General features: G+C 33.7%; 2 protein-coding genes across 2 annotated transcripts in view; one reads left to right on the forward strand and one right to left on the reverse strand.

The window, feature by feature from the left end:
• Window positions 1–1225: 1225 nt before the first annotated feature.
• LOC117124046 lies at window positions 1226–23646 on the reverse strand. Its single transcript, XM_033270171.1, has 19 exons — window positions 23563–23646; window positions 22399–22452; window positions 21827–22009; window positions 17875–18144; window positions 16884–16925; window positions 14388–14417; window positions 13793–14136; window positions 12682–12820; window positions 11646–11828; window positions 9612–9787; window positions 9279–9442; window positions 8687–8853; window positions 7515–7643; window positions 6808–6888; window positions 5740–5955; window positions 4887–4934; window positions 4434–4535; window positions 2655–2765; window positions 1226–1460 (listed from the first exon to the last, which is right to left on the reverse strand). The coding sequence occupies exons 1-19, from the start codon at window positions 23609–23611 to the stop codon at window positions 1324–1326; spliced, it is 2625 nt and encodes an 874-aa protein (XP_033126062.1). The 5' UTR covers window positions 23612–23646; the 3' UTR covers window positions 1226–1323.
• A 577-nt stretch (window positions 23647–24223) lies between these two features.
• The window catches only part of LOC117124022, a 3972-nt gene continuing 355 nt past the window's right edge, over window positions 24224–27840 (forward strand). The window contains exons 1-3 of the mRNA XM_033270144.1: window positions 24224–24348; window positions 26192–26350; window positions 27637–27762. Of these exons, the coding sequence (XP_033126035.1) occupies window positions 24294–24348; window positions 26192–26350; window positions 27637–27762 (340 nt within the window). The 5' untranslated portion in view covers window positions 24224–24293. The remainder of the gene's footprint in view (window positions 24349–26191; window positions 26351–27636; window positions 27763–27840) is intronic.

The raw sequence follows: 27840 nt of genomic DNA on the forward strand, positions 1-27840 counted from the left end.
TCTGAAACCAATAAAAGCCAATCAAGTTAACTTAATCAACCAGATATTTATGAGTGATTCAAAATCCAGGTCTTTTTATTTACATTTACTGAATTGTAAACAAGTGCATGTTAAAAATACCCCAATCGATAACATAACAGGCAATGATTTTTCCATTTGTAACATATTTAATAATAATAACCGTCATAATGTTCTAAAATCGTGCAACTTTGTTGATTGTGTTTCCTATGGTGTTTGTGAGTGTTAAGTTTGCCATTTTTGTTATTGATTTTAACACTGTTCTGAATGGATTTTATTATTTTAACTCTATTACTTCTTTTGTTTGTATGTGATGCTTTTTTGTATGTGATGCAAGATTTTATATTTTATGGATTTTATGTATTTTATTGTATGCATACTGGAATGTTTTCTTCTAATTATTATTATTATTATTATTATCATTATTATTATTATTATTATTATTATTATTATCATCATCATTATTATAATTGAGGCGAAATAAATTGAAATTGTAATGTTTTCATTTCATACACCGATGTTTTCAATATTGTAGCTACACTGAAAATGCTGTAAAATCGTACTTTTAACTATTTCAAGTATGATTCGTGGGCGATCAACAGAAGGTTCTGAATATTTACAAGTTCATCAAGCATGTAGCTGTATGTTATCAGTCTGAAACGACCACTATTTAAAGAAGGAGCAGCAGGTTGATGATGTTCTTTTTCCCACGGCCATTTAGATGTGATGTAAATGATTGTGATGATGATAATGATGATGATGATGATGATAATGATAATGTAGCTACCTGAATGTTGAACAGAAACACCGAAGACGTTTGCTCTTTTAAATGTCGCTGTAAAGATAAAATATATTCATTATATGTAAATCCCCGGAAACATTAATGAAACGATGGAATACAGTTCTTCATTCTTATTTTTCTCCATTTAGATGTGACACACCGTCACTCCATTGTTTTTGGTAATTTTTTAGTACATGCACAGATAGGATCTGTGGTACATGCATGAAATGTGTGTAAAGATTCTTGAGTGTGTTCTATAAATAAATATAAGAATTGTATATAAATAATTATTAATAGTTCTCTTCAACCGCTTTTTTGATTGACAGTGACTGATCCCACAATTCATTGTCTCTGCTCCCGTGATCAAAGTAACAAACATTAATATAGACAACATTCAATAAAATATTGTAGTCATCAACTTGGCTTCTTGAATTTTATTCGTAATCCTCAAAAATAAAATAAAATATACCCCAAAACTATTGCGGTGTTTGAATCACTATTGCGACTAGATTAAAATAAGTGAATTATGATAGTAAACAAAAATTGACATTATATCCTTTGCTTTTTTCTCGTTTTTTTTTTATTGCTTTGATTGTAAAACAAATGTTCTTGAAGTAGCATTTTGCAGTTGTCAAGATCACTTCTCTGATAACCAACACAACTGAAAAATACAAAAAATACACAAAAAAAACAAACAACACCAAGCAAGACGGAAAGCAATGGCTTGCCCGTTTTATAATATATGTAATATTATATATATATATACATACTTATATATATACATATATATATATATACAAATATATATATATATATATATATATATATATACATATAGTTTGAAAGGCAAATGGGAAACACCCATAAAACAGCAAACGACCATATAATGCAAAACAATTTAAAATTAAAATTAATATATATATATATATATATATATATTATCTGGCCAAATAAAAAGCAATGTAATTATGTGAATGGTTTTGCACATGCATTCTTGTTCTTACATTTATACATTTATTTACATATAATATTTACACAATAATGATAAAACACATTCTCATTGGAGGTTGACCGAAAACATACATTGAAACAACAAAATCCTTCAGAACAAATTACATAAATCAATTCATAGAAGCTTAGTAATCCATACAATGTATGGTGCATACATACATCATATAGAGTCAGTGTTAATAATATTAAAATATGGTTAGATCTTAGTGAGTATGGTAAGATAAAGAGAATGGTCAAAAATCGTTAGCAATGACGAATCGAAATGATGATTGAATCGAAAACTGCACTAATTGATGATATACAACAACACCAACACCACCAACACCACCAACAACAACAACAACAACAACAGCAGCATCAGCAGCAACAGCAACAACAACAACAACAACAACAACAACAACAATAATAATAATAATAATAATAATAATAATAATAATAATAATAATAATAATAATAATAATAATAATAATAATAATTTTTTTTCCCTATTCTAGCATTATAATATGACTATAACCAGGCCCGTCGTATTGAGGGGCTGCGATGTGTGCGTACCAAACCCAAATCGGAAAAGGACCAAATATTTTTAAAACAGTCGAGAATGTATTGAATATAAAATTTGTTATTTTTCTGTAAAAATGATTAAAATGGTAACTTAAATCTAAGTTTCAATCAGTAAGCATTGGGCCAGTAGGCCTATTTGGGCATTGAAATTGCCATAATATTGGGGAAAAATGAAACTGCGATCCAACCGGGGCCCATTTTGCACCCCTACGCACCTGCATCATGACAATCCTAGATACGGACTATTTATGCACTTTTATAGAATGTGCAGGAGCGAACTTACCACATGTTAATCCATCGTCTTCTAGTATCAAAGGATCTGGGCATGCACATACTGTACCATTAACATTATTGACGCAGTCGTGACTACAATATCCATTCATGACCTCACAATCTTAAAAGGACACATTATAAATTATTGTTCGATTTTTAAATTGCCCATGTTGAAAAATCGTTAAAGTTATCTATTTGAACATATATATAGTGGTTTTTAAGGGGTTAGTCTGAGGTCATTATCATCTCAGATCATATATGAACAAATCTAGATTGAAAATCGTGAACATATCTAAATTTATCTCTATCCTAAAGTAGCCCAAAGGAAACAGAGTGCAGTGGATATTTAAACATACGAAATTTTCTTTACTGAGATTCATTCTGTTACGAAACAACGCTAACATAAAACTTGTGATAAATGAAATCACTCGAGAGAGAATCCTAAATAAGATAATAAATATCTGTAAAAAGTACAGTGATGCAAAGTTTGTTTTATGCTTGCTTTAGATACTTAGAAAAACTTTAATATAAGTAAATCACGAAAAGCTAGTTTGATGATTTCCAGTATAGAAACTAATGGTAAAGATCTCAAGTTAATAGTTAATTAGTATTGGATTCAAGGAGCAATTGAGATATGCATTACACCAATGCTTGTATAATTTAAATATATTTATTTAAAATTCTTATTGTAAGCATGTCAATGTCGACGTTTCCATTGGTGGTCATTCAAGTATTATGTAACACATTTTTTGGCAAATATTGACACCCCCTGTAACCCTCTGTAACACTTTTCCAAACCCCTCTAAATGTTATGTAACTCTAGAACCACCCCCACCTTCCGAACATTGTTTATTGATTTCACAAATTCAACACAACTGTGTTACATTACATTGTATTACACTGATGTAATATGTTTCAATAGAGTAATATCATACAAGTTTGAATATTTAATATTTCTTCTCTTCCCATGAAAATTAATTTTGTTATGTAACACTTCAAGCAACACCCCTCCACCCCTATGTCACACACTGTAACATTTTCCACTATACCCCCACCCACCTCTACGTTACATAATACTTGAATGACCCCATGGACAATGTAACTGTAAAGTAGCCGATATAGAGTTGGCATATGGATCTTTGTACTGTTCAGTTCAGTCTATTTTCGCTTTATCCCTACCTGGAAGAAGAATCATGATGGTCCCTACCGTAAATGCTCGAATAAGCACCTCGCAGCACTTAAACAATTTTGGAGTCTTCAGTGCGGCACTTATTCGAGAGCGGCGCATATTAAACAAATATTGGCGCGGCGCTTTTCATGCACGTTCCCATTACCTACTGTATCTTACGTATTTCCGTAATTCGGTACTTATCATAGGCCCTACATAGCATCGTTAATAAACGTTTAGAAAGATATGCTTGTCTTTATTTTGTTATTTATTCAAACTGTGTGCATTGTATTTACAGACCTGTCTCTCAAATGTTTCATGACACACAGGGTAATAATGTACTTTCAAGCGCCGCAGCGGTTATTAAAATAGAATCTCGAATAAGCCCCGCGGCGCAATAGCAAAAAAAAACAAAAGAAAACAAAAATCTCGTTTGGTGTGGCGCTTATTCGAGAGCGGCGCTTATTCGAGCATTTAAGTTATCTACAATAAAGAATTGCTCTTAGCAAACGGTACCTCTAAAAGGGTTTAATAAAGGCATGTAATCAAGGGTAACAGTTTTGTAGATATTGAAAGTTGCAATTAGTATATTGATAATAATAATTTGAGTTTAATGTTTACCAAGGTCAACTTTACAAATGGCTGGGAATACTTGTTGATTGCATGGGATATCATCCAAAAATAAATCACGAAAATCGAGTTTACGACAAAACCGAGTGATATCTGTAAAAACAGAAAACAAATTTGAATAACAATAGCTTATGATTACGAATATAAATATCTAATATAACAACGATACTTTAGCAATGATTGAACTATGCAACGTTTCACAAAAAGTATCGGCAGAGTGGTCATTGGTAAATCAGAGAAAATAATTAAAATGTGTGTCTTTTGATTATAAATGATGATAAGGATGATGATGATGAAGATTTATGAAAATGATGAAGAATATGGTGCTGACGAAGATTATGTAGTTGATGATGACAATGTTGATGATTAATTAGAATGTGATGTAAATGATTGTGATGATGATAATGATGATGATGATGATGATGATAATGATGATGTAGCTACCTGAATGTTGAACAGAAACACCGAAGACGTTGGCTCTTTTAAATGTCGCTGTAAAGATAAAATATATTCATTATATGTAAATCCCCGGAAACATTAATGAAACGGTGGAATACAGTTCTTCATTCTTATTTTTCTCTGTCACTAGTAACTTTTTCAAAACTTAAACAAAAATTGAGAAAACAAAGAAAATCCTACTCAAATTTTTAGTCCAAGAGTGCTATTTTCCTGGATCCGCCATTGGTCACAGCACATAGGGACAATAATTATATGCGCTATAGGGCCTACAAGTTTTCAATTTTTACCATTATTTACCAGTAAATCATCAGTGTAAAATTTTACTGAAAAAAAAATGTTTTGCCTCGTTTTCGCCACAACTCCAATCATAATATCATAAATAAACAATATGTAAATATTCCAAACTCGAAGTTCCCTTTTACAGAATACATTTTTCAAAGACTAATAGGCCTACATAACTAAAAGCCAGTTTTAGTCACATACCAAGGGTTTTCATAACGATTCCACTTGAAGTGATTCTGTCATTTTAAAGCCAAGTAGACTTTTTGTTTCATATCAGCAGAATTTTCTATCAACCTTGCGTAAATGTTACCGTATAGGTGGAGGGTGAATATTGCATTTCACTGTAATGTTGCGTCCAACCTAGTTTTGAAACGCTTCAGAAAACAAAATTTCACTAACCCAGAACTTTTAACTGTACAGTTACAGTGGGACCAGGCTTATTGCATCCAAAATACACTACACTAGGCCATTACAAAATAAAATGAATACTGATGCCTCATTAATAATAGTCGATATATAGCTATATAAGCCGACAATTATTATTATTATTACTTACAGAGAAAAACTTGGACTTCGCATATCTGAAGAGATTGACCGTTATCAATCGACAGGCTAAGGTAGCGCCCAAATAAACCTGCACAATCGATATTTATTTCTGGTCCATTTTGGACTTTCTCAGATGTGACAGTCTCTGCACACATAGCATTCAAGGTAATGTCTTCATTTAATCCAAAGCGAATAACACCTCCAATCATCCGGTCACTGCAACAATCTGCAAATACCAATCGGTTTCAATTGGTAGTAATCACTGAGTGATTTAATATGTACTAGCTTATCTATTTCTATTTACAGGTATATAAAAACTGTTTTTATATATTTTTCTACTACATTATATGATAAGCAATATGCTATTCTTAATGCATGAATTATCCATTATTTACATACACAAAAATATTGTTTATAAGCGAAAACTAATAATACCGACCAAATGGGACGTACAATTATCCGTCTGCCATAAAACTAGACACGATTACGACACGACGACACAATACAGATGCGCGCAGTGTTGAATACAAAGTCCGCGATGATAATTAGTTGTGTCGTAAGAGTTTCTAGCGTAAATGTGGCTTAAGTTGTACATTTATTTTATTTTTTTGTATTAATTTCCAGTGACGTTTCTCCAAGGAAGAAGAGAACCACACAGGTCAGATCAACCCAGCATCTTGATCCATCTGAAACAGACCGAGCCAAACGCTGAGCCAATCCGAATGTGCCCGTCTTAAATTGCATCAATGCAATCAATTGAACAATCAATTGATTAACGGGTTCCTATTTTTTATGTATTTATCTATTTGTAGCAATAGTATTTCCATAACCTATAGTTGAATAGATCCATTTTTTTAAAGATACTGAAGTTCAATTGTATTTCTTTGATCTTGCATCTGTAAATAGGCTTATATCTTTTGACAAGAAGTAAAATTATATTTAAAATAAAAGGAATCTTTACGGTAATTATATCAAAACACACTTCCACATAGGTTATCATAACACTAATATTTATTAAATTGTTTTAAACCAGTTAAACACGTCTTATATCTGGTTTTGTGGTCAACATGTTTCTTACCAACTCTGTTGTAAATCCGAACGCTTGAAATTGTTAATGACTCTTGCAAGTCAACTTTCCACCAATTAGAACTTCTAAAATCTAAAATTGCGAAAAAATCTAAAAAATAACTTTTCATTTTTGTACATTTTTTTGCTTTCTATAATCTTGTAGTTTGTATATACACCATTTACCTTATTTAGAGTCCACAAATGTTAACATTCGTTACCGCATAATTTGAAACGCACAATTTCAAAGTAAGTACGGTACAGTATAGGCCTATTATTATGGTCTATGTCATAAATAAAACACAAAACTCATATGATGTAATGTATGTTTAGTTTGTACAACATAGAAATCAGTTTCATTAAATACGTGGAAATACACAAAACTCATGATGTAATGTATGCTTAGTTTGTACAACATAGAAATCAGTTTCATTAAATACGTGGAAATACACAAAACTCATGATGTAATGTATATGCTTAGTTTGTACAACATAGAAATCAGTTTCATTAAATACGTGGAAATACATGTGATGAGCATGCTACATTTGAAGGACATTAACTTATGTATTAGTAGATATAACTATCAAGAGAATCGCTTACACTGGACTGCATGTTCAGAATCGCAATCGTGATTCACTTTAATCGTGATCGAATCACAGATCAAAGTGGCCCGTGTAAACTAGACGTATTATGTTGAAAGGTCTCCTAATGTAGGCCTACCTGTATGCATACAGCTGCGTGCCCCATAGTTTCCATTTGTGTTTCCGTCTACAGCACGCCCTGCTGCGCCACTACTCGCAATACTGCTCTGAGAAGCTGGTTTACCTTCTATATTAAACTGACTGAGAGCTGAAATGTCAAAATGAATCTATTGCATTACAGGCCTAAATAATTGCTCAGTTGTTTTCATACTGACTTTTGATTCGATTTGATATCAAATTAACAACATCACAAACCGGAAAATAACAAAGAATCAATTTTACTTCGCTGCCTAGCATAGGTCTGCTGGTGTCGGTCCAGACTACCTCTGCAAACTTTTCAAGAGTATACTCTTTGATTAAGTGCAAACGAGAAGCATGTCTACTAGAGCGTGCACTGTTGGTCATTTTAATTTGCCCAAGCCCAGAACTGAAATGTTTAAATGTAGTTTTAGTTATAAAAGTCCTTCCTATCTTAATTAAATTCCTATTGATATGCGGAGCAGCAATACATTTTACTCTTATAAAAATATACTAAAAAATGCACTTAAGTCTAGTTAAACCTGATTTTATTGAAATTGAGATATTTTAAAGATAATTTTATCGATTTTTGAGACTAACTTTTATATATTGTTTCTGTTTTTGCGATTGGTTTTAAATTTTTTGTAGAAAATCTATTTTATCATGGTGCTATCTGTGTTTCATCTTTCTATTTAACTCGTGTTACTGAACATGTTTTGTATGTGATAAGAGGGCCTCTTTGAGTCAGCCTCGCTGTAAGAGCTACCCTCATAAAAGAAAATTTAATAAATATATAAACAAAGAAAAATTTGAGAAAACAAGTCATCAATATATTTGTTAATTAATCTAGTGTGTCTTGTTAGGTCAGAAGAGGCATCTTGCTTCAGAACATTTTCAACAGAAATGGGACGTTTCTCTAAACGATGTTCTTTACATAATCTAGGGATACTTCACAAGCTTTGGAAAATTTGGGGACAGATTCCTGTTAATGTATTACATTATTTTGTCGGGTATATATTCTATACTGTAACTGAAACGTAATAGGACTAGATCCATATGCAAAAAATAGTGTAAGTTCAAACATACACGACAAGTATTTATTGTATATTACTTTGCAGCAACGTACGTATCACATTTATTACATTCCTAATTGAACACACTAGTTTTCCTTACTTCCCCAGGTCTGTACAGTTTCCATACTATTGTATATAAAACATGGGTAGACAATGCATTCCTCGTATTGACAATCCACCTGTATGCCCGGTTTAACAAGAAACCATCCATTATCATTACTGCATCCACCGTGGGATTTGTTGATATACCACCTCCTAGAAGCACGTCTGGAAATTACAAAATGAAGGATGTCAACATTTTGAATTTCTATCATTGAAAATCCAAATGCAAAATATATAGAGCCAACAACGTACAATACACCAATAGTAGGGAGTTTTCGATGCACGACGTTAACATTAACTTTTAACGTTAAGTACCCAATATGCAGCGCGATAGCTCCGTCATTTTGTAAACAAATCGAAATACGCATGCCCAAACCCGTAACTAGCGTACGTCGAGCATGTAGAATCCTGAAATTAACGTAATACGCAACGCAAGAAGAATAAATAAAATCGCATTTTGGGCTCCGCTTATTCGAGCATTCACGTGTAGCTAAGATTCAACAAAACCACAGTGTAATACACAAACACATGCGTTAGTAGGCGTTGTGGGTCTTAACAGAAAGGTCCATCAAAAGAAGCACAACATTTACTCGTGTCCGTCAATACTAAAGAAGTTGGTTTGAGAAGAGTGTAGGTCACTCCAGGGTGAAAATATCAGGTTCTGGTTTTGGAAAAAACTCATATGATTTGAACCAACACCGTCGAAGAGCATGTGCATGACCTCACTTCCATCTTCGTAAAGAGCCACTTTCACCTTTAAAGAAACCATAGTATACCATTAGGCATATTTATAGTACCATTATATATTCATGTTTTGTCTAATCATGAGAATGTAATGTTTTATCATTCCGTTAGTTTTATGTTCAGCATACATTCGTAAATTACTTTTAAATAAATATGTTGAACGTTTATCAACTGCATACCTTTTGTATGTTCCTGTCATTCCAATGTCCTAGCAGTTCGTTAACAAAACTACGCGTATGTCTTGAATCTAGACTCATTGCTGCAAACTGGCCATCGTTGAAGGTTTCGGCTGATGTAAATAGGTCCATTATATCTGATGTCGCACCTGATACTGCTTTGAAGACCAGTTCAAATTCTGTAAATTTGAAATAACACGTACAAACATTGCCTATGCATATTTATTTGACCACTATTATTAGCACACACACACACACACACACACACACACACACCCCCACCTCCACACACACTATTTTTCACTTGCTTTCAGAGTATTATTTCCCTCCATGTCATTATTGAAAGTTAAGTGTGATTGATTGATGTGTCACTGTGTAGTGAAGCATTGGTACAATATACTTATGTACCAACATCCAGACATGTCCAAAATGGTGGGTGGGGGGGGCGAAAGTAGGGCCGATTGAGACAACGCTATCCTAAGGGGTCCGGGGACAATTTTTTTTCCCCTAAAGAGCCAAGCATAGGGACACATATAAAGCGCTCTGATTGGCTAATGACAAGATGACATCATCGCACAAGTGTCTACCTAACTCGCATTCAAATACGGTGCGAGTGAGAGTGATCCTAACATGGATGAATTAATTAATTCCCAAGAAAGACAAGTACTGTATGCAGGGTTGATTCACCAATTGCAGATTATGTTTTCACTATTATTATTATTATTACACCTAAAAGATATGTAACCCACAGCTATGAAGGTAACATTGTGATTGTGAGGAGAGATGCACTGGATCGATGGAATCATGGTTTTTAATAGGCGGCCCGCGGGCCAAATTTTTCTGAGCACACTTGTTTCCGTGTTCTGTGTTCGTACTGCTGCCCCAGGCCATATGATGGAAATGTAATCTTTAATCTGTAATTGTTATATGAAAGCAGACCGCGTGTTTACGTAGAAGAATGTTCCACAATTTTAAAGAAAAGTATGTGAATCATATTTTATTCTTTACCTTTCAAATGTGGTCAAGATACAAAATCCCAGGTTTTTTCTGTTTAAAATCAACACAAATAGCCTTATAACAAATACAATATTTTGAATAATTATGTTTGTTCAATCTGTAAAATGCACAGTGAAACAATTGAGACATCTTTTGTTTGACTGCAAAAGAGTAAAACCAATATGGATGGGTTTTCAAATTTGGCGGAATGAGGCAACGCAACAGAACACTGGATGATAAATTATTTTTGGAGTAAACATCCTTAAACCTGACTTGCTGTTAAATCTCTGTATTATTATAATTAAAAATGATTTTTGGGAGTAGATTGGAAAAGTCTTAGCCTGTTTTCAATATTATAAGAAGTTGCTGAAATGTAATTTTAAAGTTGAACAAAATACATACTAAGACAGTTTTTATCTGAATAGTCCTGGGGTTCTGGTATCAAAAGTATGCAAAAAAATTAAATTTAAAAGAAGGGTGTATATTTCTGGATTTTTTTTACCTTAAATTGGTTTCTGAAATATCACGCCAAGTTATTTTTAAAGATGTTATGTCCCTTGGAAATTATAGATTGTGGTAGGAAATAGTGTTTAAAGTTGGACTGCTCATTTAGCAGCGATATGCAGATTGTTGGCTTGGGTAATGGGGTTGGTGGATTTGAAGAGTGTGTACTGAAGGTGTTTTTATCACTTTTTTGCTGTAAAATTATGGGTGGAAATATATTTCTGTGTCTTTTGTCTTTGTTTGCTCTGTGCTTTTATGTTTCCCTGAGCACGGGATTTATTTTTTGGAAATAAACAAAAAATTGGAAATACAAAGAAAAAATCCTTCACAGGCCTACATATTTAATTACTACCATAGTATTACCAGGCGCAGATACAATGTAGAGGGTCACACCTCCCCTGGTACTATTTTTTTAAATTTCAGTGCATATTAAAATTATGTATTGAAATAAGAATAATGCCCACTACCCCCACCCCCGCATTTGAACAATTCTGAATCTACCCCTGTTACAACTACGACCACAGTGTGTAACTCTACCTGAAGAGTGACTGATCCATATTGCAGTCCAGTTTTCTGGATTTATGTGTCCAAAGGCGTCATACTCATCACCGTCGAGCAATCTTGCTTCTAGTACTCCACAACCTCCACTGGCTTCGTCCCATGTATATACTTCTGGGAGATTGCCGTATACATTTGGCCCAACCTTTCCCCACGAGGAATCTGTCATTTAATCATCAATATCAGTCAATTCATTTACAGTATAACGATTCACAAGTCATTGCGATCAATTCCTCTGTTTACCATCGGCCCCGTAGCTAGATTCGGTAATCGGGTGGTGGGGGAGGGTCTGGAATTACAATATAGCCTACCGAGGTCTGATCACGGTTGAAAGTGGTAGTCTGGTTTTTGTGCAAACAACAGAGGATTAAAATTTGGCTTACAACAGATATTCATGAAATATCTAATACAGTACCTGAATAGAGTAAATATTCACGAAATAGATAAAAACAAAAACAACAAAAAAACAACAAAAAAACATCCTATGAATACCAATTACCAAGAGAGCAGTTAACTATACACAATAACTCCTTGAAGGAAACACTCCCCTCAGACATATCTTCTCCTAGTGTAGGTTTTGGGACCAGAATAATGATAACTCATGAAATGAATATAATAGGTATTTGTCGAGGTTGTATTAGGCATATAGGGCCCATATAAATTTTAAGATATAAATACTTGTTAATTTTCTTCGTTACATTTTTCATACCCAATTGTCATTTTTACAGGGGGAAACGCCCTCCCCCTTTAGCTAAGGGGCTGATGTCTGTCAGTTGGTCAGTTAATCAGTCAGTCATTCAGTCAGTCACTCACCCACCCACTCAGTCACTTATTCTACACATTCAGGATTGTACCATCCAACTAATAAATCAATCGATTGACCAATTAATCTGTCAATCAATCAATCAACCAATCAATCAATCAATAATATTGATTGGTTGATATATTATCATCATCGTCTTAGTCTGTACAGACATTCATAGTTTAAAAGTTAAATGAAAATTAAGGAACGTACTATAGCATCCGAGGATCTCAAATCGCATTCCTATGCCGCCATTCCAACTTGTTGGATGAAGTCGCACGTAGCGTGCTAATGTAGCATTTGGCAACATGTTTGTCACTGGTGTGTTGTCATCTACATTGCCATCGAAAACCTATTAGAAAACATAATAAAACTAACAGTACGGTATTAAAAGGGGCTTTTTGACTAACCTAAATTATTATTACACGTCAAGCTTTCATCAGCAGAGGATGCTGCCTTGACCAGCACCCGATGAATCCAGCTACTATGAACTACTGACGAAAAGTCGTGTAAACAAAACATGCTAAAATTGTACTTTTTAGGCCAGTAGCTTCCACCCAACCCCGCGCCTAAATTTGTCAAAATAATTTCTAAAAATGGGGAAAAAGAAAATGATTAAATTTAAGTTTGAGGGTGCCATTTTAGTCCATCTATCTACAGGTACCATAATCAAAATGTTCTTCTCTCAGCCCCAATCATGTTGGGACTAAAGTGGTGTAGACTCTCTATCTGTGAAAGTCCCTCCCCGGGTCCCTTTATTTTCTAATTCCTGGATCGGCTAGTGTAGGCCTAAAGGGTTAACTAACTAGTTCAAAAATAAAAGAATAATTTGCATAATAATAAAAAAAATAATTTAAATTATTATTATTAAATAATTTAAATTGAATTGAGTTTTTTTTTTAAGTACAATATTTTTTTTAAAACTTGTAATTGATCTTTGTAAGTTTAATCAATAATTTAACCAATGGCTGCCAAGGATTCAAATGTTGTACTGCTCTTGTTTTTCCTGTTCAATAAAAGATACCGAAAAATATATAACTAAATTGCTCCATTCTATTTCGTTTAATGGATAAATTATCATTTCTATTTTTGTTGTTGTAGTTGTTTGTTGATATTATTGTTAATCCTGTTCGAATTCACTCTATAGAGTTCTGGAACAAACAAAACGGAGAAAGATACGAATGAAAGAAAGATATAGAATGGGTTGAAACCTGGAAAATTGTCTGTTATGGAACTCATGTTTATCTCTTACTCTTTTTATAATTACTTGTATATTTTGTATGTACGATAAAATCAACAACGTGTTCGTCGTGTAATAACAAACCTGTGAATTTCCTTCAGTGTCTAAAATAGTTTTCCAACTTTCACCATCCATGCTCACGAGGATCTCAAATGCAGTAACCAATTTGTTTTTGGTGGCCATTCCTTGCGTGATAACACCGGTAACAATTTTTACTCCACCTAGGTTAGTTTGAATCCATTGTTCTTGGTTGTTCTCGTTTGCTCGCCATCCCGCCTCGCCATTACCATCGCTTGGCATGTGAAGCCGCGCACGATGCGGTCCTTGGGATGATGACTTCGAACTAGATGCTTGAATATGGATATCCGGAATTGCGTAGGATTCCATGCCCATTGCCTCTTGACAAGCTATATTCACCACGTGTGGACCTAAAACATTTTCAATTTATAGATTATATATATTTTTTTAAACGAAACGTAACAAAAATACTCTACAAACATTGGATGTTAAAATGTACAGGTTATTGGCTTTACAGATATTTAACGAATGAATAGGGAAAGTAAAATAAATTAATGTAACAGTCCATGTTCCTCGTCAATTATATAAAAATACACAACAAGTTGTTCTGCGTTTCCACCAAACATAAAGTGGATATTTTTTGTCTTCTTTTTCTACTTACCATCTGTTGAAACTCGTGTTGTTGCCGGATCTGTTGACGATAAATTATTTTAATGTAAGAAAAAAAGTTTTTATAATTAAGTAGTAATACTTCATTGGGAGGGGAGGGGGTAAAATCAATTAATGTAACAGAAGTATATTGTGTTCCTCATTAATTATATGAAAATACACAAATTCAAGTCTTTCGGCATTTTCGTCAAACCTAAAGTGGGTATTATTATTAAATAGATACCGGTAACAAATAGAAACAATAAATATGGGCCTATGTCAAATACAGGAAAACACCTACGGCCGGGACGCGACCAATAAGGGTCCCCCACAAAAATACATTCAATATAATTCAATTCTAAGATGGGGAAATATAAATTTGCCCTATCATTACCTGCTTCATGATAACGCAAAGCCTACAAGTACAGCTGCTATCACCATGCTATAACAGGGTTTTCAAACATGAACAAATCAGAACGGAGCAGGGCTGCGTAAAGTTGAATTTGGGGCAATTGAAACAGAATATTTTGAAGTTACAGAAGGTTTAAAGCAACGTGTTTTGTCACCGATACTCTTTTCAATATACATTAATAAGTTAGCAAAAAGACTTCGGTCGGCCAAATGTGAAGTTTGTATTAATCAAACGCAAATGAGCTGTTTATTTTTGCCGATGATGTCGTACTATTAGCAAATGATTCCAATGAGTTGCAAAACATGTTAGAAATTGCAAATGATTTTAGTAATAAATATGGAATAATCATAAAAAATCAAATGTATTGTTTGTGGGGAACAGAGTGAATGATAACAGGCTCTGGAAATTGGGTGAAGAGAACATTATTGAGGTTGACACATACAAATATTCAGGCTGTATAATATCAAGAAATTTGTTAGATCACCAGCACATAAATGAAGTAATAAATCGAGGTAATAAAATAATAGGGTATATTCTTCAATCTATCCTAAACGACCAAGATGATTTAACAGGATTTACTACGGGAACATTTTATGGAAGGCTGTTGGTATTTCCTCAATTAATTATGCTTGTTCAACCTGGTCTGGAGGTAAAAATGATATTGAACGTTTAGAACGTTTACAAATAAATATGGCCAAGATTTATACTTAGGGCGCCAAGATACACATGCAAAGAGGTTTTATATGCAAAATTAAGATGGCAATCTCCTGAGAATTGAGGCAAATTATAAATCATTTCAACGTATTACTTTTCTTTATAGAGGGATAGAGAAATATTTACTTGATAAGATTGATTTTAAAGGTGCAAATCTAAAATTTAAAGCACTTTCTATCACTTTGCATCTCAACAGAGTATCTAAGTGGGTCGATATCATGGACGAGATGTGCCCTTTGTGCCTATCAGAAATCGAAGATTTAAACCATTTTTATTCATTTGTAGAAGCACTGTAATTAACAATATATATAAGAATTGATGAGTTAAATAAGCTTGAAATGAATGTATAAAACAAACCACCAAGATATTTGGAACTATTTTGTTAGTAGTGATTTAAATACAAAACTCAATATTTTACTAGGCAGCGACAATATATAATTCTCTGTACCTTTATTTTATTTATTTTTTTAAAATATATCACTTTTGATGATAAAATTGGTTTTTTTTTCTGTCTTTTGTGATTGTAATTTTGTCTTTTTATCGAATTGCATATTGTATGAGGGGGCAGCTGACTTGAAAACGTTATAGTGATTTGTTTGCTGAAGCTGCCCCGACCTTGTTGTTAGTCTAATAAATAAACTGAAACTGAAACTGCAGAATATGAAAAAAACGAAACAACCAGTAATATTTTTGATATGGCTTTTTAAAAGAGCATGGAAAGCGAGATGTGAAATTTTAGCGAATTTCTTATCAATTTTATATTTTGTATTTTATTTATTTTAAGTGTCTTATTATATTTTTTCATTCAAAACTTTTAATTTGTCTAAATCCTTAAAGTTTAAGAATTTAAATATTAATTACTCTTCTATTACTGGTGTGCATATAGGTCTTTAAAAAAATAATTCAAACATTTCTCTGCCATAATTTGAAATTTTGATATTTTAATGCTCTTTTCAATGTTAAACTTAAAAATTGTCATTTTACTGTTTTTTTCATGTATTGTTCGTGTTTATACTATACTGTGTTTTAATGTACCGGTACGAATGTACTGTGTTCTTTGAATGTTTTATTGTGAACGCACCACTTCACAGTGTGTGCCACTATTATAAAAGTGTACGGTTCAATAATATTAAAATTATAACTCTTCTTAGATCATATTATTTTGCAATTTTTTGTTTGCTAAGCAATATGGATAAATTTGACGTAAGCAAGAAAATGGACTTAGACGAATTTTCTAGTTTGATAAATCTGACCCTAATTTTGGAGCAGCGCTTATCCAAGCATTTACGGTATGCGCACGTGTGTTTACGCTGTCGTCTTGTGGGACCATAGGGGAAAAATAACAATTGGATGGAATAATCAGTCATTACATCTTTTACTTACCATCTGTTGTAATTCGTTGTGTTGTTACCGGATCCGTTGGAGCTAAATTATTTAGATGTAAGAAAAATACTTGGTTATATAAAAATAGCAATAATTCATCCAACGTCCTATCTACATAATTATTTAAAAAAACAAAAAAAATAACATTAAAAATATTATTATTAAGACAATTATTATTAAGAAGGTTATCCAATATTTCCTTATTGTAATAATAATAATAATTATTCTAATAATCCGCGCAACTGAAAGTATGATTTAGCTTTAGTTTAATGTAACATCGATAGATTTGAAGAATATATAGAATTTGCTAAACGTATACCAGGCCCAATTTGGCTAGGCCGAGCTTATTAGGCCAAACCGTCCAAGCAGTCACGGTAAAAGTGGCCGTCCTAAATAATTTTAGGCCGTGCAAAAGACGGTCGGACGGTTCGCTGGCTAAGGTTACCTTCTCACTTTCAACGACCCTTTAAATACATACCCGAATCTGCATTGTGACAAAACATTATACTTATATCTTCGTTGTAACTTGATTAACTCTTCCGGAAAGTTTTATTCAAATCAAATGATTTTTTTGAGATATCTATAGTGTGGGGTGTTTTTTATAAATGGTCCTCATATTCACACCCTACCATTGATCGTCTCTAAAATAAAAAGGAATTTTCCATTACATATCAGGAAAATTTGACGCATGTCCTAAAACCTAAAACTGTAGGCAGGAGGCTGCTAACAAAACAGACACAAAAAATCTGATGAAAATATAACATCCTCGCGGAGGTAATAAAATATATATATTCGCTGATTTAAAAACTTCGTATTGGTACAACAAAATTCCTTTACTTGATGACAGAACCTTGGAATACTGGAATGTCCATCAATTATATAGAGGTATACATATTTTCTCCTTCAAATTTAAATAACAAATAAGCAATATCATATATTGAATTTTATATTAGAATGTTTATAGCGGAGCACGTTATTACAATGAACGTACCACAGTTTTCTGCTGGACTACCAACATCGCATAATTCCCATCGTACTGACGGATTCGTCGTATAACACCAAACAGTTTCCTCATTATCGGGGTTACGGCAGAAGTTGTGATCGCCCAAACCTGTGTCTGGATAATTTTCTGATGTTCTTGAGTGTGAATGAGGTGCCTGTGACGTCCATTTTTGACACGTATTACCTGAGACTGTAACAGTTACTGTACCTCGATAGTCGGCACCATTGTCCATTTCATAACAGTTTGCCGAGAGCATACCTCATAAAAAAGGAACATTATTTAGGTAGTGGTGGTAAATGCCTCGAGTGGAGTTTTTATAGAAATTTGGTACAAAACTCAATTAAGAAGCAGGGGTGGCGTCAGGATTTGCCCGACGGGTGGTCTGAGGTTCCCGACGGCATGCCCGATCAAGCAACATGGGCTTGATCGGGCGTCGCTCCAAACCTTTCGAAAGTGATCCAGGGGGGCGAAGCCCCCGAAAATGTGACAATTTAGGTGTTTCAAAGGCTTAATTAAGTGCCACCTTTGTTAAGAAGTATACAATTAACTACAGTATTACAATGAAAGATTAATGAACCTAAGAGCCTCAGACCCTCGTAAATTTTTACCCAGTCAGCAGCATGCTGACTGGGTTCTGTTTCCGAGCAGTTTCTTTCTTTCTTTCTGGCAACATTTTAAAAGGTTACTAGTGACATACTACTGGACCCCCGATTTGAATAAAACTTAGTCAGTAGGACCGGTGCCACCTCCCATTTATGTGTTGTTCACAACGTGGCGTCAAAGGTCACATAAGGGGCATTAGGGTAAAAAAACCAAAAATCATATAAAAGACTACTTGTCTCACAAATAACGTAGCACAGTCTTGATCTTTGCACATATACATTGGCATAAGGCAGGGTCTATAGTGTGTTCAGGGATAAGGGGTCAAAGGTCATTAAGGGGTAATGTTTATCTTTTTTCTGGCAATGAACGCTACAGTGCCAAACGGTTGTGCTGATTTCAACCAAACCGGGTCAGTATAATGGGTGACACCTCTCATACATGGGGTGTTCACTGCTTGGGGTCAAAGGTCACAAATGGGTCATTAGGGTAAAAATCTTTCAGAAAAATAAATAAAAGATTTCTTCTGTCACAAATAACATAGCACAGTCTTGTCCTGGGCACATATGTATTGGCATAAGGTAGGGTGTTTATGGTGTTCATTGATTTACGGTCAAAGGTCATTACATGGTTATTCTTTTGTTCTCTCTAGTAACATTTCAAAATGCTACTAATGGCAAACCATTGGACCAAATTCAATCAAATTTCGTCATTAAGAACTGGTGACACCTCCTACGCCCCAGTCTGGGATCAGGGGTCACATAGGGGTCATCGGGGTTAAATTTTCAAAATAGCCCAATTGAGCTCAAATTTACCAGGAATGATCCTTAGGACCTTCTAAACACGAAAAATTACTCTTCACCCCATATGTCAAAGTTCATAGGTCATAGGTTCAAAATGTTACTAATGGAAAACTATTAAACCGAATTCAATCAAATTTGATCATTAAGAACCAGTGACACCTCCTACACCCCTGTCTGGCATCAGTGGTTACATAGGGGTCATCAGGGTCAAATTTTCAAAATAGCCCATTTGAGCTCGAATTTACCAGGAATGATACTTAGGACCTTCTAAACATAAAAAACTATTCTTCACCTATAGGTAAAAAATCACAAGGGTCACTATAGTGAAAATTATCAAATATTGCTAGTGACTAACGATTGGACCAATTGAATTAGACAGGCTTCTATCAAACATGGGGTGTTCACAGGTTGAGGTTCAAGGTCACAGTAGTTATCTCTTAAAAATGATTGGGTTCATGTTCTATTGAACATAGTATCTCTAGTTATTTTTATTTACTTTAAGAACATACGCCTTTGGAACGGCGGCACACACAAGAGTGGTGCGTTCAACTTAATTTACAAAAAAATTAAAAATTAACTAAAGGAGGAGTACACTTCAACACGATCATTGATAAAATATGTAAATAAACACGGAAAGTACTGTACATACAAGAAAACACTACAAATTAAAAAATTATACCATTGAAAATTAAAGGTATGGAGTAACTTTTATACAGGCATACTTCTAAACAAATATGCAATACAGTACACTGTCTGTATATTTGTAAGGGGTCGCTCCCAAATAGCAGCATTTTCACAAGTGCACAAACATTATGCTGGGAGGGGGGTGGGGGATAGACCACTTTATACGCTTTTTCATATGCATGAACTTTAATGACCAAATTATAATGCAATCATGGATATAACGTACATTAGCTTATGTAGAGGTGATCAAATATAGTAATTTACAGTAGTTAGTTGTTTTGCAATATCCATATCAAGGGAGGGGGTAACAGAGAACAGTACGCTTGTACGTTTGTGAAAATGCTGACAGTTGAGAACGAGCCTTAACAAAGCAAAAGATGACGAAAGAAAAAAAATTAAAACAATTAAATTAAGGACGAAAAATTCCATTAAACTACAACAAAAATAAACAAACATAATATGTATCTGTGTAATTTTGTCCTACCTGACGTGAAATGTACTGAATACTCAGTACGTTTGAAAACAATTGCGAAAAAAAAAACGCAAGTTGTTCTCAGGTGGGAATCGAACCCACGATCACCAGATCACTGGCCTGGCGTCATACCTTTAGACCACCGAGGCATAGACAATAACTAACATGATTCTCCTGACACAAATCCAGTTTCAAATACAACATCGCATTTAACATTATTTTTGGCCAACGATTTTGTGTGCATATCAACAATACGAAGTAGAAACTTTGTCTTGGATATCTTATGTATAGTTGAGATTGGTGTCCATCCCAGATCACCATAAAGTGATGCCTGAGGTGTACAGCGTGAAGCCTTTAAAATATATCTGGCCATTTGCATTTGTAATCGTTCTAATTTAACATTATCATTAGATGAAGTATTACCGAACAGAACAAGCATAATTAATTGATGGAAGACCAATATATGGGGATATATTTGTATCATAATCATTTGCATCTTTGTATCATTTTTTTCTGACTATTTCATTTTTCTGTTATAATTTAATTTAATTTGTTCATGTTAAATATAAAGTTTAATTTTTAGTCTTTTGTCTTTAATTTATATGTACTGAAGGTCCCAATTGATCTGCTCTTGCTGAATGAACAACCTTCACAAAATATTGTTGAAAATGAATGAATGAACGAATGAATGAATAAATGAATGAATGAACGAACAAACGAACGAACGAACGAATGAATGAATGAATAAATGAATGTGAAAATATAGAAGAAAACAGTCATTTGATTTTACAAAACTAGAAAGCTCAGTTTAGTACAAAAAACGACAATACAAAAATATTTTTTTTATTTATTATATTTTTTTTATATATATTCATTTATTTTTATTTATTTATTTTTCTTAATTTATTTTTTAAATTTATTTATTTATTTACTCTTCTTTCCCTTTTGACCGCAATATATATGAGTACTGTACAACACATTGTGCGAGTATACTCAACTGAGGTTATGCACAGACAGTAATGGAAGATGATGATGGGAGTTATTGCAAAAACGAAAGGTCTGTTATTACAAAATACGACAGTTATTACAAAATAAAACAAGGTTTATTACAGGCATTACAAAATACGATAATCATTACAAAAAAATGTAACACACGCTTTCTCGAGTATAAGTAGTCGTGTGATAGTAAACAGTACACGGAACCAGGGCGCCTCAGCCTACCAACAAATGTACATATATTACAACCCATCCCACACTCTTTTCTTTGCACAGTCGAATTTAAATGTGCGCACCCATCGCGTTACGTGTAGAGAAATACAAATAAATTCTTCTTCCCCCACCCCAACTTTTTCAATTTCTCTGCCACTACGCATAGCGATACCTGGTGGTGGTGTTGTGGGTGGGCCGCATATACTTCTCTGATCAAAGCAGTTGGCACATAAACAATGACCGTCAGTAAGTCCACACCATTTCCACTGAGAACAGCATTCACAGGGGCAAATTGCGTCATCGCCGTTTGGTGCAGGAAAACCGGCTCCACACCTACCATCGTCTCTGTAATTTCCTTAAATAATAAACACATTCTTATTTTGTGATTTATTATTATTATTATTATTATTATTATTATTATTATTATTTTAAAGTTATTTGAATTATGTTTGTCACGGAAGCCTTGTTCCCAGAGTATTTTTAATACATACACGCACATTTATTTTCAGAATTAAAACTACGGTATCTGTTATTATTTCACAAACCTAATATATAATTACAAGAATGCTCCTTTTCAAAACTCCTCCTTGGAAATATAGATCCCCACCCACCTCCCAACTATATGACAGATCCTCCACCGATACACACGTTAATCTTACACAGATGCGCATTCACATACGCCATTCAGCATGGGTCGCTTTAGATTTTCTTAGTTCGAAATCTGCCAATGAAAAAACAACCAACCTTGCGACAGCCCATGGTCAACGATGGCACATATATACAACCAGCATGCAATGTCTGAAATGAAGACAAGATATTCGAATTAGTACAATAATTATATCTATGTGAGGGATAGTTTATCAATTAAGGAAAGAATTGATATCAATGATAATGATATTGAAGGAGTTTGGATTGAGCTCATTAGAAAAAATAATCAAAATATTCTTGTGTGTTGTTTATACCGCCCGCCAAATGCCAATTACGAATACTTAAATACGATTGTAGATACCCTAGAGAAAGTTATCCTGGAGGATAAAGAAATTGTGTTACTCGGCGATTTAAACATGTCCTGGATGAAAATCTGTCAGAAAATCCTATTAATATGATTGAGAATTTATTTGTGATGAGACAATTAATTTTAGATAAAACCAGAGTTACATCACACTCCTCAAGTTGTATTGACTTAATTCTTACAACAATGCCGGAACAGCATCATATTAGTGGGATTGCAAAAATTGCCGTAAGTGATCATTTCTTGGTCTATAGTTGCCTAAAAATTGACACAAAACAAGTTAAACATAAGACAATAATTGGTGTACGTTACTACATTCTAAATATTTAACCGAATTGTTTTTTATCACGGCTAAAAAACAACAGGCTTATCAAAGAGACTTTGTTTATAAAACATTATTCGATCCTGTAATAAGTGGCGGTGTTGGATGTAAAGGAAATATTTTGTTAAAGATAGAATGAGAGGCTTAGACTGCAAATGTCTTCATTTCGTTGTACGGTAGCATTTAGTAGGACTACAGTGTATACAGTACTGTACTATACGCACATAATGGCTATATGGACATACAACATTTGTTTTAAAGGGAAAAGTTGATAATCGTGACAAAGCTTAACAACATGTCAAAAAAATACATAAAAATTTGTTTTCTCCTCGACACGAATTGTAATTCGTAGGGCGAAGGGGGTGAACTGTCTCCGACGGAATAATAATAATAATAATAATAATAATAATAATAATAATAATAATAATAATAATAATAATAATAATAATAATAATAATTAAAACAATTCCTTGCCCAGATTTGACTCGGCGCAGTCTTGAAAATGTGCAAATTCTACAAATTACGTTAATGTATAACACCATACTCATTTTAAAGAGAATATATTAATACTTACATTTCCATTTGTGGAGTAACATCTTAGTTTTCAGAGATACACCTTTCATTTGCTTGTATTACAAAGTGCGGCACTTGCTTTTAAGCACGACGTAAGCGAATCAATTTTTTCTCATCGACGCTTATCAAATCAATCGAATGTTCCCACAATCCAATATCAGTTAATAATGTTTGTTTTAAACCAACGAAGGAAGCTGTAATATAATTAGTTGTTTAGCTACATTTATTTAAATTAGGTGATTAGAGAATAAATGAAACAGACAGCCAACATACAAGCCTCTTGGTGTACTTATTTCAAGAAATATAAATGATCATAATCATGTTGAAAATGAATTAAGAAAGGAAGTCGTCTTATCGGTTATATAAAATCAATAATTAATCATCTTAATACTTTTAGGGTTTACTATGGTAATATTCTATGACGAACGATTCAGAGGTGGCGCCAGAGGGGGGCCGGGGGCCCGGCCAGGCCAGGCCCCCCTTCCCCGTCGGGGAGATACACAACAGCCTCCCTATTAGGCCTACATAGGAGTGGTAAGAGGGGAAAGTTCGACATTGCAATACATAGTGTTCCAATGAGTTAACGCCACATCCGTAGCGGAAGCCGATAAACTTCAATGCACTTTATAACAGGAGGTAAATTGTTGTATCGCACTTCCTCGTTTGTATCAAACACAAGGATGGCTATCAGAATTGAATCTCACTTTATTTTTGTATATAATACATTATAATATGCATCCACATTTGTTGGTAGGCCTGTTGTTCGGTGATCTCCTGTTTATTTTCAGTAAGTAGGTCTATACGGATTTGTATATATACGCGTTTGTACAAGCTTTAGTCTATATTTAAGAGAGTAGGCTAGTTCTTAACTATCAAGATTTTATTTTTTGAACCAGGTCATGTATCTTCAGTAATTGTTAAGCCAACGGGTTACCAGTAAGAAAAAATATTGTATGTATTTTTTACATATTAGTAGACTCTAAAATAGATTAAACAAGCCTTTGAAACCCCTATATTCTCGAAATTTTCGGGAGCTTCGCCCCTAGGACCACTTTCGAAACCTTTTAATTGAAGCTCGACCATGCCCACTTTGCTTTCGTCGGGGAAATCGGACACTTCGTCGGGGGCTCCGTTTCCCCCTTCGCCACCCCTGGAACGATTGCACTTCCACCTATCAACTATGCAACAAAAATGACCTCAACAAAATTGAAAAGCTGCAGGTGCAAATGGTGAGGTGTATTCTAAAGGCTCCAAGAAACACACCCCATTCTACCCTTTACGGAGACCTTGAGTTTTTACCCCCATCTCCGACTCCCAGAACATTTTCAGACTAAATTATATCCATTGTATTATTAAAATGGAAAAAGATCGTTGGCTAAAGCTTATTTAAAACCGTAACTGCATCTGAAAATATCAATAACTTGAGTTATAAATTGCTTGGCCGTGTCCATAATATATTTTTAATAAAAGTAACATTGAGAGCCGATGTAGTAGCAGAACACAAATACATTTTATAAAAAACACAACAGCTTTAAACTTCATTATAATAGGCTAGTGCCTATGCATTGGCCTTCACGGCCCCAAACTAGGCAGGTCTCCTACCATCATCACAACATTAATTGCTACGATGTCAACAAGGGTTAATTCTTATTTTGTACCTCCTTGGTTAATTCATTAATTAATTCATGATATTTGTTGCTAAAATGTAAAGGCCAACTCAGACAGCGTCGGCCGACGCAGCCCGACCCGATTTATCGTCGGGGACAGTCTTAAGCCGTCGTGAGAAATATTAAACATGTTTAATATTCTACGACGCGAATGCCCCTGACGCACACCATCGCGTCTGCGTTTAACTCACACAGACCCGACGCAACAACAAATCGCGTCGGGCTGCGTCGTACGACGCTGTCTGAGTTGGCCTTAAAGAATCAGCAGGAAAACGACTAGGTGAAGATTACACAATAAGTTAAAAAAATGTTCCTAAACAGCTAGTTCTAAACTTATTTAAAGTTAATTCAGATTAAAATGCTATTACTTAAGTATAGGCCAAATTGTCTAATTCTTGGCATAAAACATTGGAATCCTTAGAAAATGTAGTTGAACAGAGTTAATTCAAACATGATTGGTATTTTCATCAACATTCGTCATAAATGGACCCATTCATGGGATCGGTGTTAAATCCAGGCCTATATTTTACGGCTATAGTTTTAGATTTGATTAAAATAACAAGATACACAACAGCCTTCCTACTAGACCTACATAGGAGTGGTAAGAGGGGAAAGTTCGACATTGCAATACATAGTGTTCCAATGAGTTAACGCCACATCCGTAGCGGAAGCCGATAAACTTCAATGAACTTTATAACAGGAGGTAAATTGTTGTATCGCACTTCCTCGTTTGTATCAAACACAAGGATGGCTATCAGAATTGAATCTCACTTTATTTTTCTATGCAATACATTTTAATATGCATCCACATTTGTTGGTAGGCCTGTTGTTCGGTGATCTCCTGTTTATTTTCAGTAAGTAGGTCTATACGGATTTGTATATATACGCGTTTGTACAAGCTTTAGTCTATATTTAAGAGAGTAGGCTAGTTCTTAACTATCAAGATTTTATTTTTTGAACCAGGTCATGTATCTTCAGTAATTGTTAAGCCAACGGGTTACCAGTATGTAAAGTCGAATTTACAAATAATGTGTACGGATGATTTTAGGAAAGCGGTACAACCACAATGGATTTCACCTTCTGGTAGAGTAATTGGAGAATTCAAACCACAGAGAGATTCAAGTATGTGAATTAAGTGTTTCTGAATAGGCTGTTCTAATAATGAACATGATAATAAAAATAACAACAATAATAATGATTATTTTAATAATAATAATAATAATAATAATAATAATAATAATAATAATAATAATAATAATAATAATAATAATAAAAATAATAATAATCATAACAGCAACAACAAATATGACAATGAATGTCGGGGTTTCAATCCCTCGCTGCGCTTTTCGCTTGTGTCCTTGAGAAAGGCACTTTATCTGCGTTACTTCTCTCCACCCAGGAGTATAAGCGGGTACCTAAGAAGACTCGAGTGCAAAATGCGCTAATATATTTCTTACAGCAAACTATGGAATTTCCCTCATAGGCATCGTTCCAATAACTGGGGTAATAATGTGGAAAAGCGCTCTGAGCGTTAGTTGTATAGAGCCATATATAAAATAATAATAATAATAATAATAATAATAATAATAATAATAATAATAATAATAATAATAATAATAATAATAATAATAATAATAATAATAATAATATTATTATTATTATTATAGTATTATTATTAGGCCTATTATTATGCCGATTATATTATTATTATTATTATGATTATTATTATTATTAATATTACAGATAATATAATCATAAACACAATGATGTTGATGATGATAATGATGAAGATGATTTACTAACAATTCGACCGCATTTTTGAGTTGTAATCCATTTAACAGGAAATGGTATTGAGTTTTAAAGAAGTGGTTAATACCTGATACAATCATAATTTACAACTTGAGCATCAGGAAACGTTCTCCTACATCAAGCCACTTGACCCGTCATTTGCTTCATTTGAGTGGATCAATCCAACTATTATTATTATTATTATTATTATTATTATTATTATTATTATTATTATTATTATTATTATTATTATTAATCAATCAATCAATTAATATCTTATCAAAAACTAATTTACCACGTCAAGGATGCCTTTGTTTATGAAAAAATTAAAATTTGGTGCATGGCGTATCAAAATTTACAATATTTTTATAATAATACACAAATTTTCCTATAAATTATTTATTAAATTAGTACCAAAATGTTATGTTATTGTAAAATTTAAAAAAAATGCTAACGAAATACAAAGTAGCAGGAATAAGAGAGAAAGGCTGAATATCAAGAGAATTCAATAATTCTAAAGACCCCTGCGGATTGAATGGTTAAGACAATGTTGTTAAACGTCATTGCGTGCAGTTTTTTATAAATTACTTTTCTTTGATTTTTAAAATTTACCATTCAAGCAATCTGCGATGATGGGGAGCATTGTATGGACGAGATGGGAGAATATTGTGACAATGCATTTGCTTCATGTGTAGCTGGACGTTGTGTTTGTCAGAAATTCGGCATTGATCCATGTACTTGCTTAGGTATGTATGGCCTATAATAGGCCTATGCCTAGGAATTTTAATATGGACTCTCATATATTTTATTGTCGTTGTTAATAT

The sequence above is a fragment of the Anneissia japonica genome, unplaced genomic scaffold (assembly GCF_011630105.1).
Source record: "Anneissia japonica isolate Jap-2015-1 unplaced genomic scaffold, ASM1163010v1 scaffold522_len1101056_cov227, whole genome shotgun sequence".
Classification (NCBI taxonomy): domain Eukaryota; kingdom Metazoa; phylum Echinodermata; class Crinoidea; order Comatulida; family Comatulidae; genus Anneissia; species Anneissia japonica.

What these genes read in the sequence shown, in the direction of transcription:
- LOC117124046 (XM_033270171.1), bottom strand. Translation starts at nt 23,611, where the DNA reads ATGAAAGGTGTATCTCTGAAAACTAAGATGTTACTCCACAAATGGAAA. An exon ending in AACACGAGTTTCAACAGATG is followed by an intron (nt 14,137 to 14,387) that starts GTAAGTAGAAAA and finishes AAAATGTTTTAG; the next exon opens with GTCCACACGTGGTGAATATA. An exon ending in CATTTGTAAAGTTGACCTTG is followed by an intron (nt 2,766 to 4,433) that starts GTAAACATTAAA and finishes TGTCCTTTTAAG; the next exon opens with ATTGTGAGGTCATGAATGGA.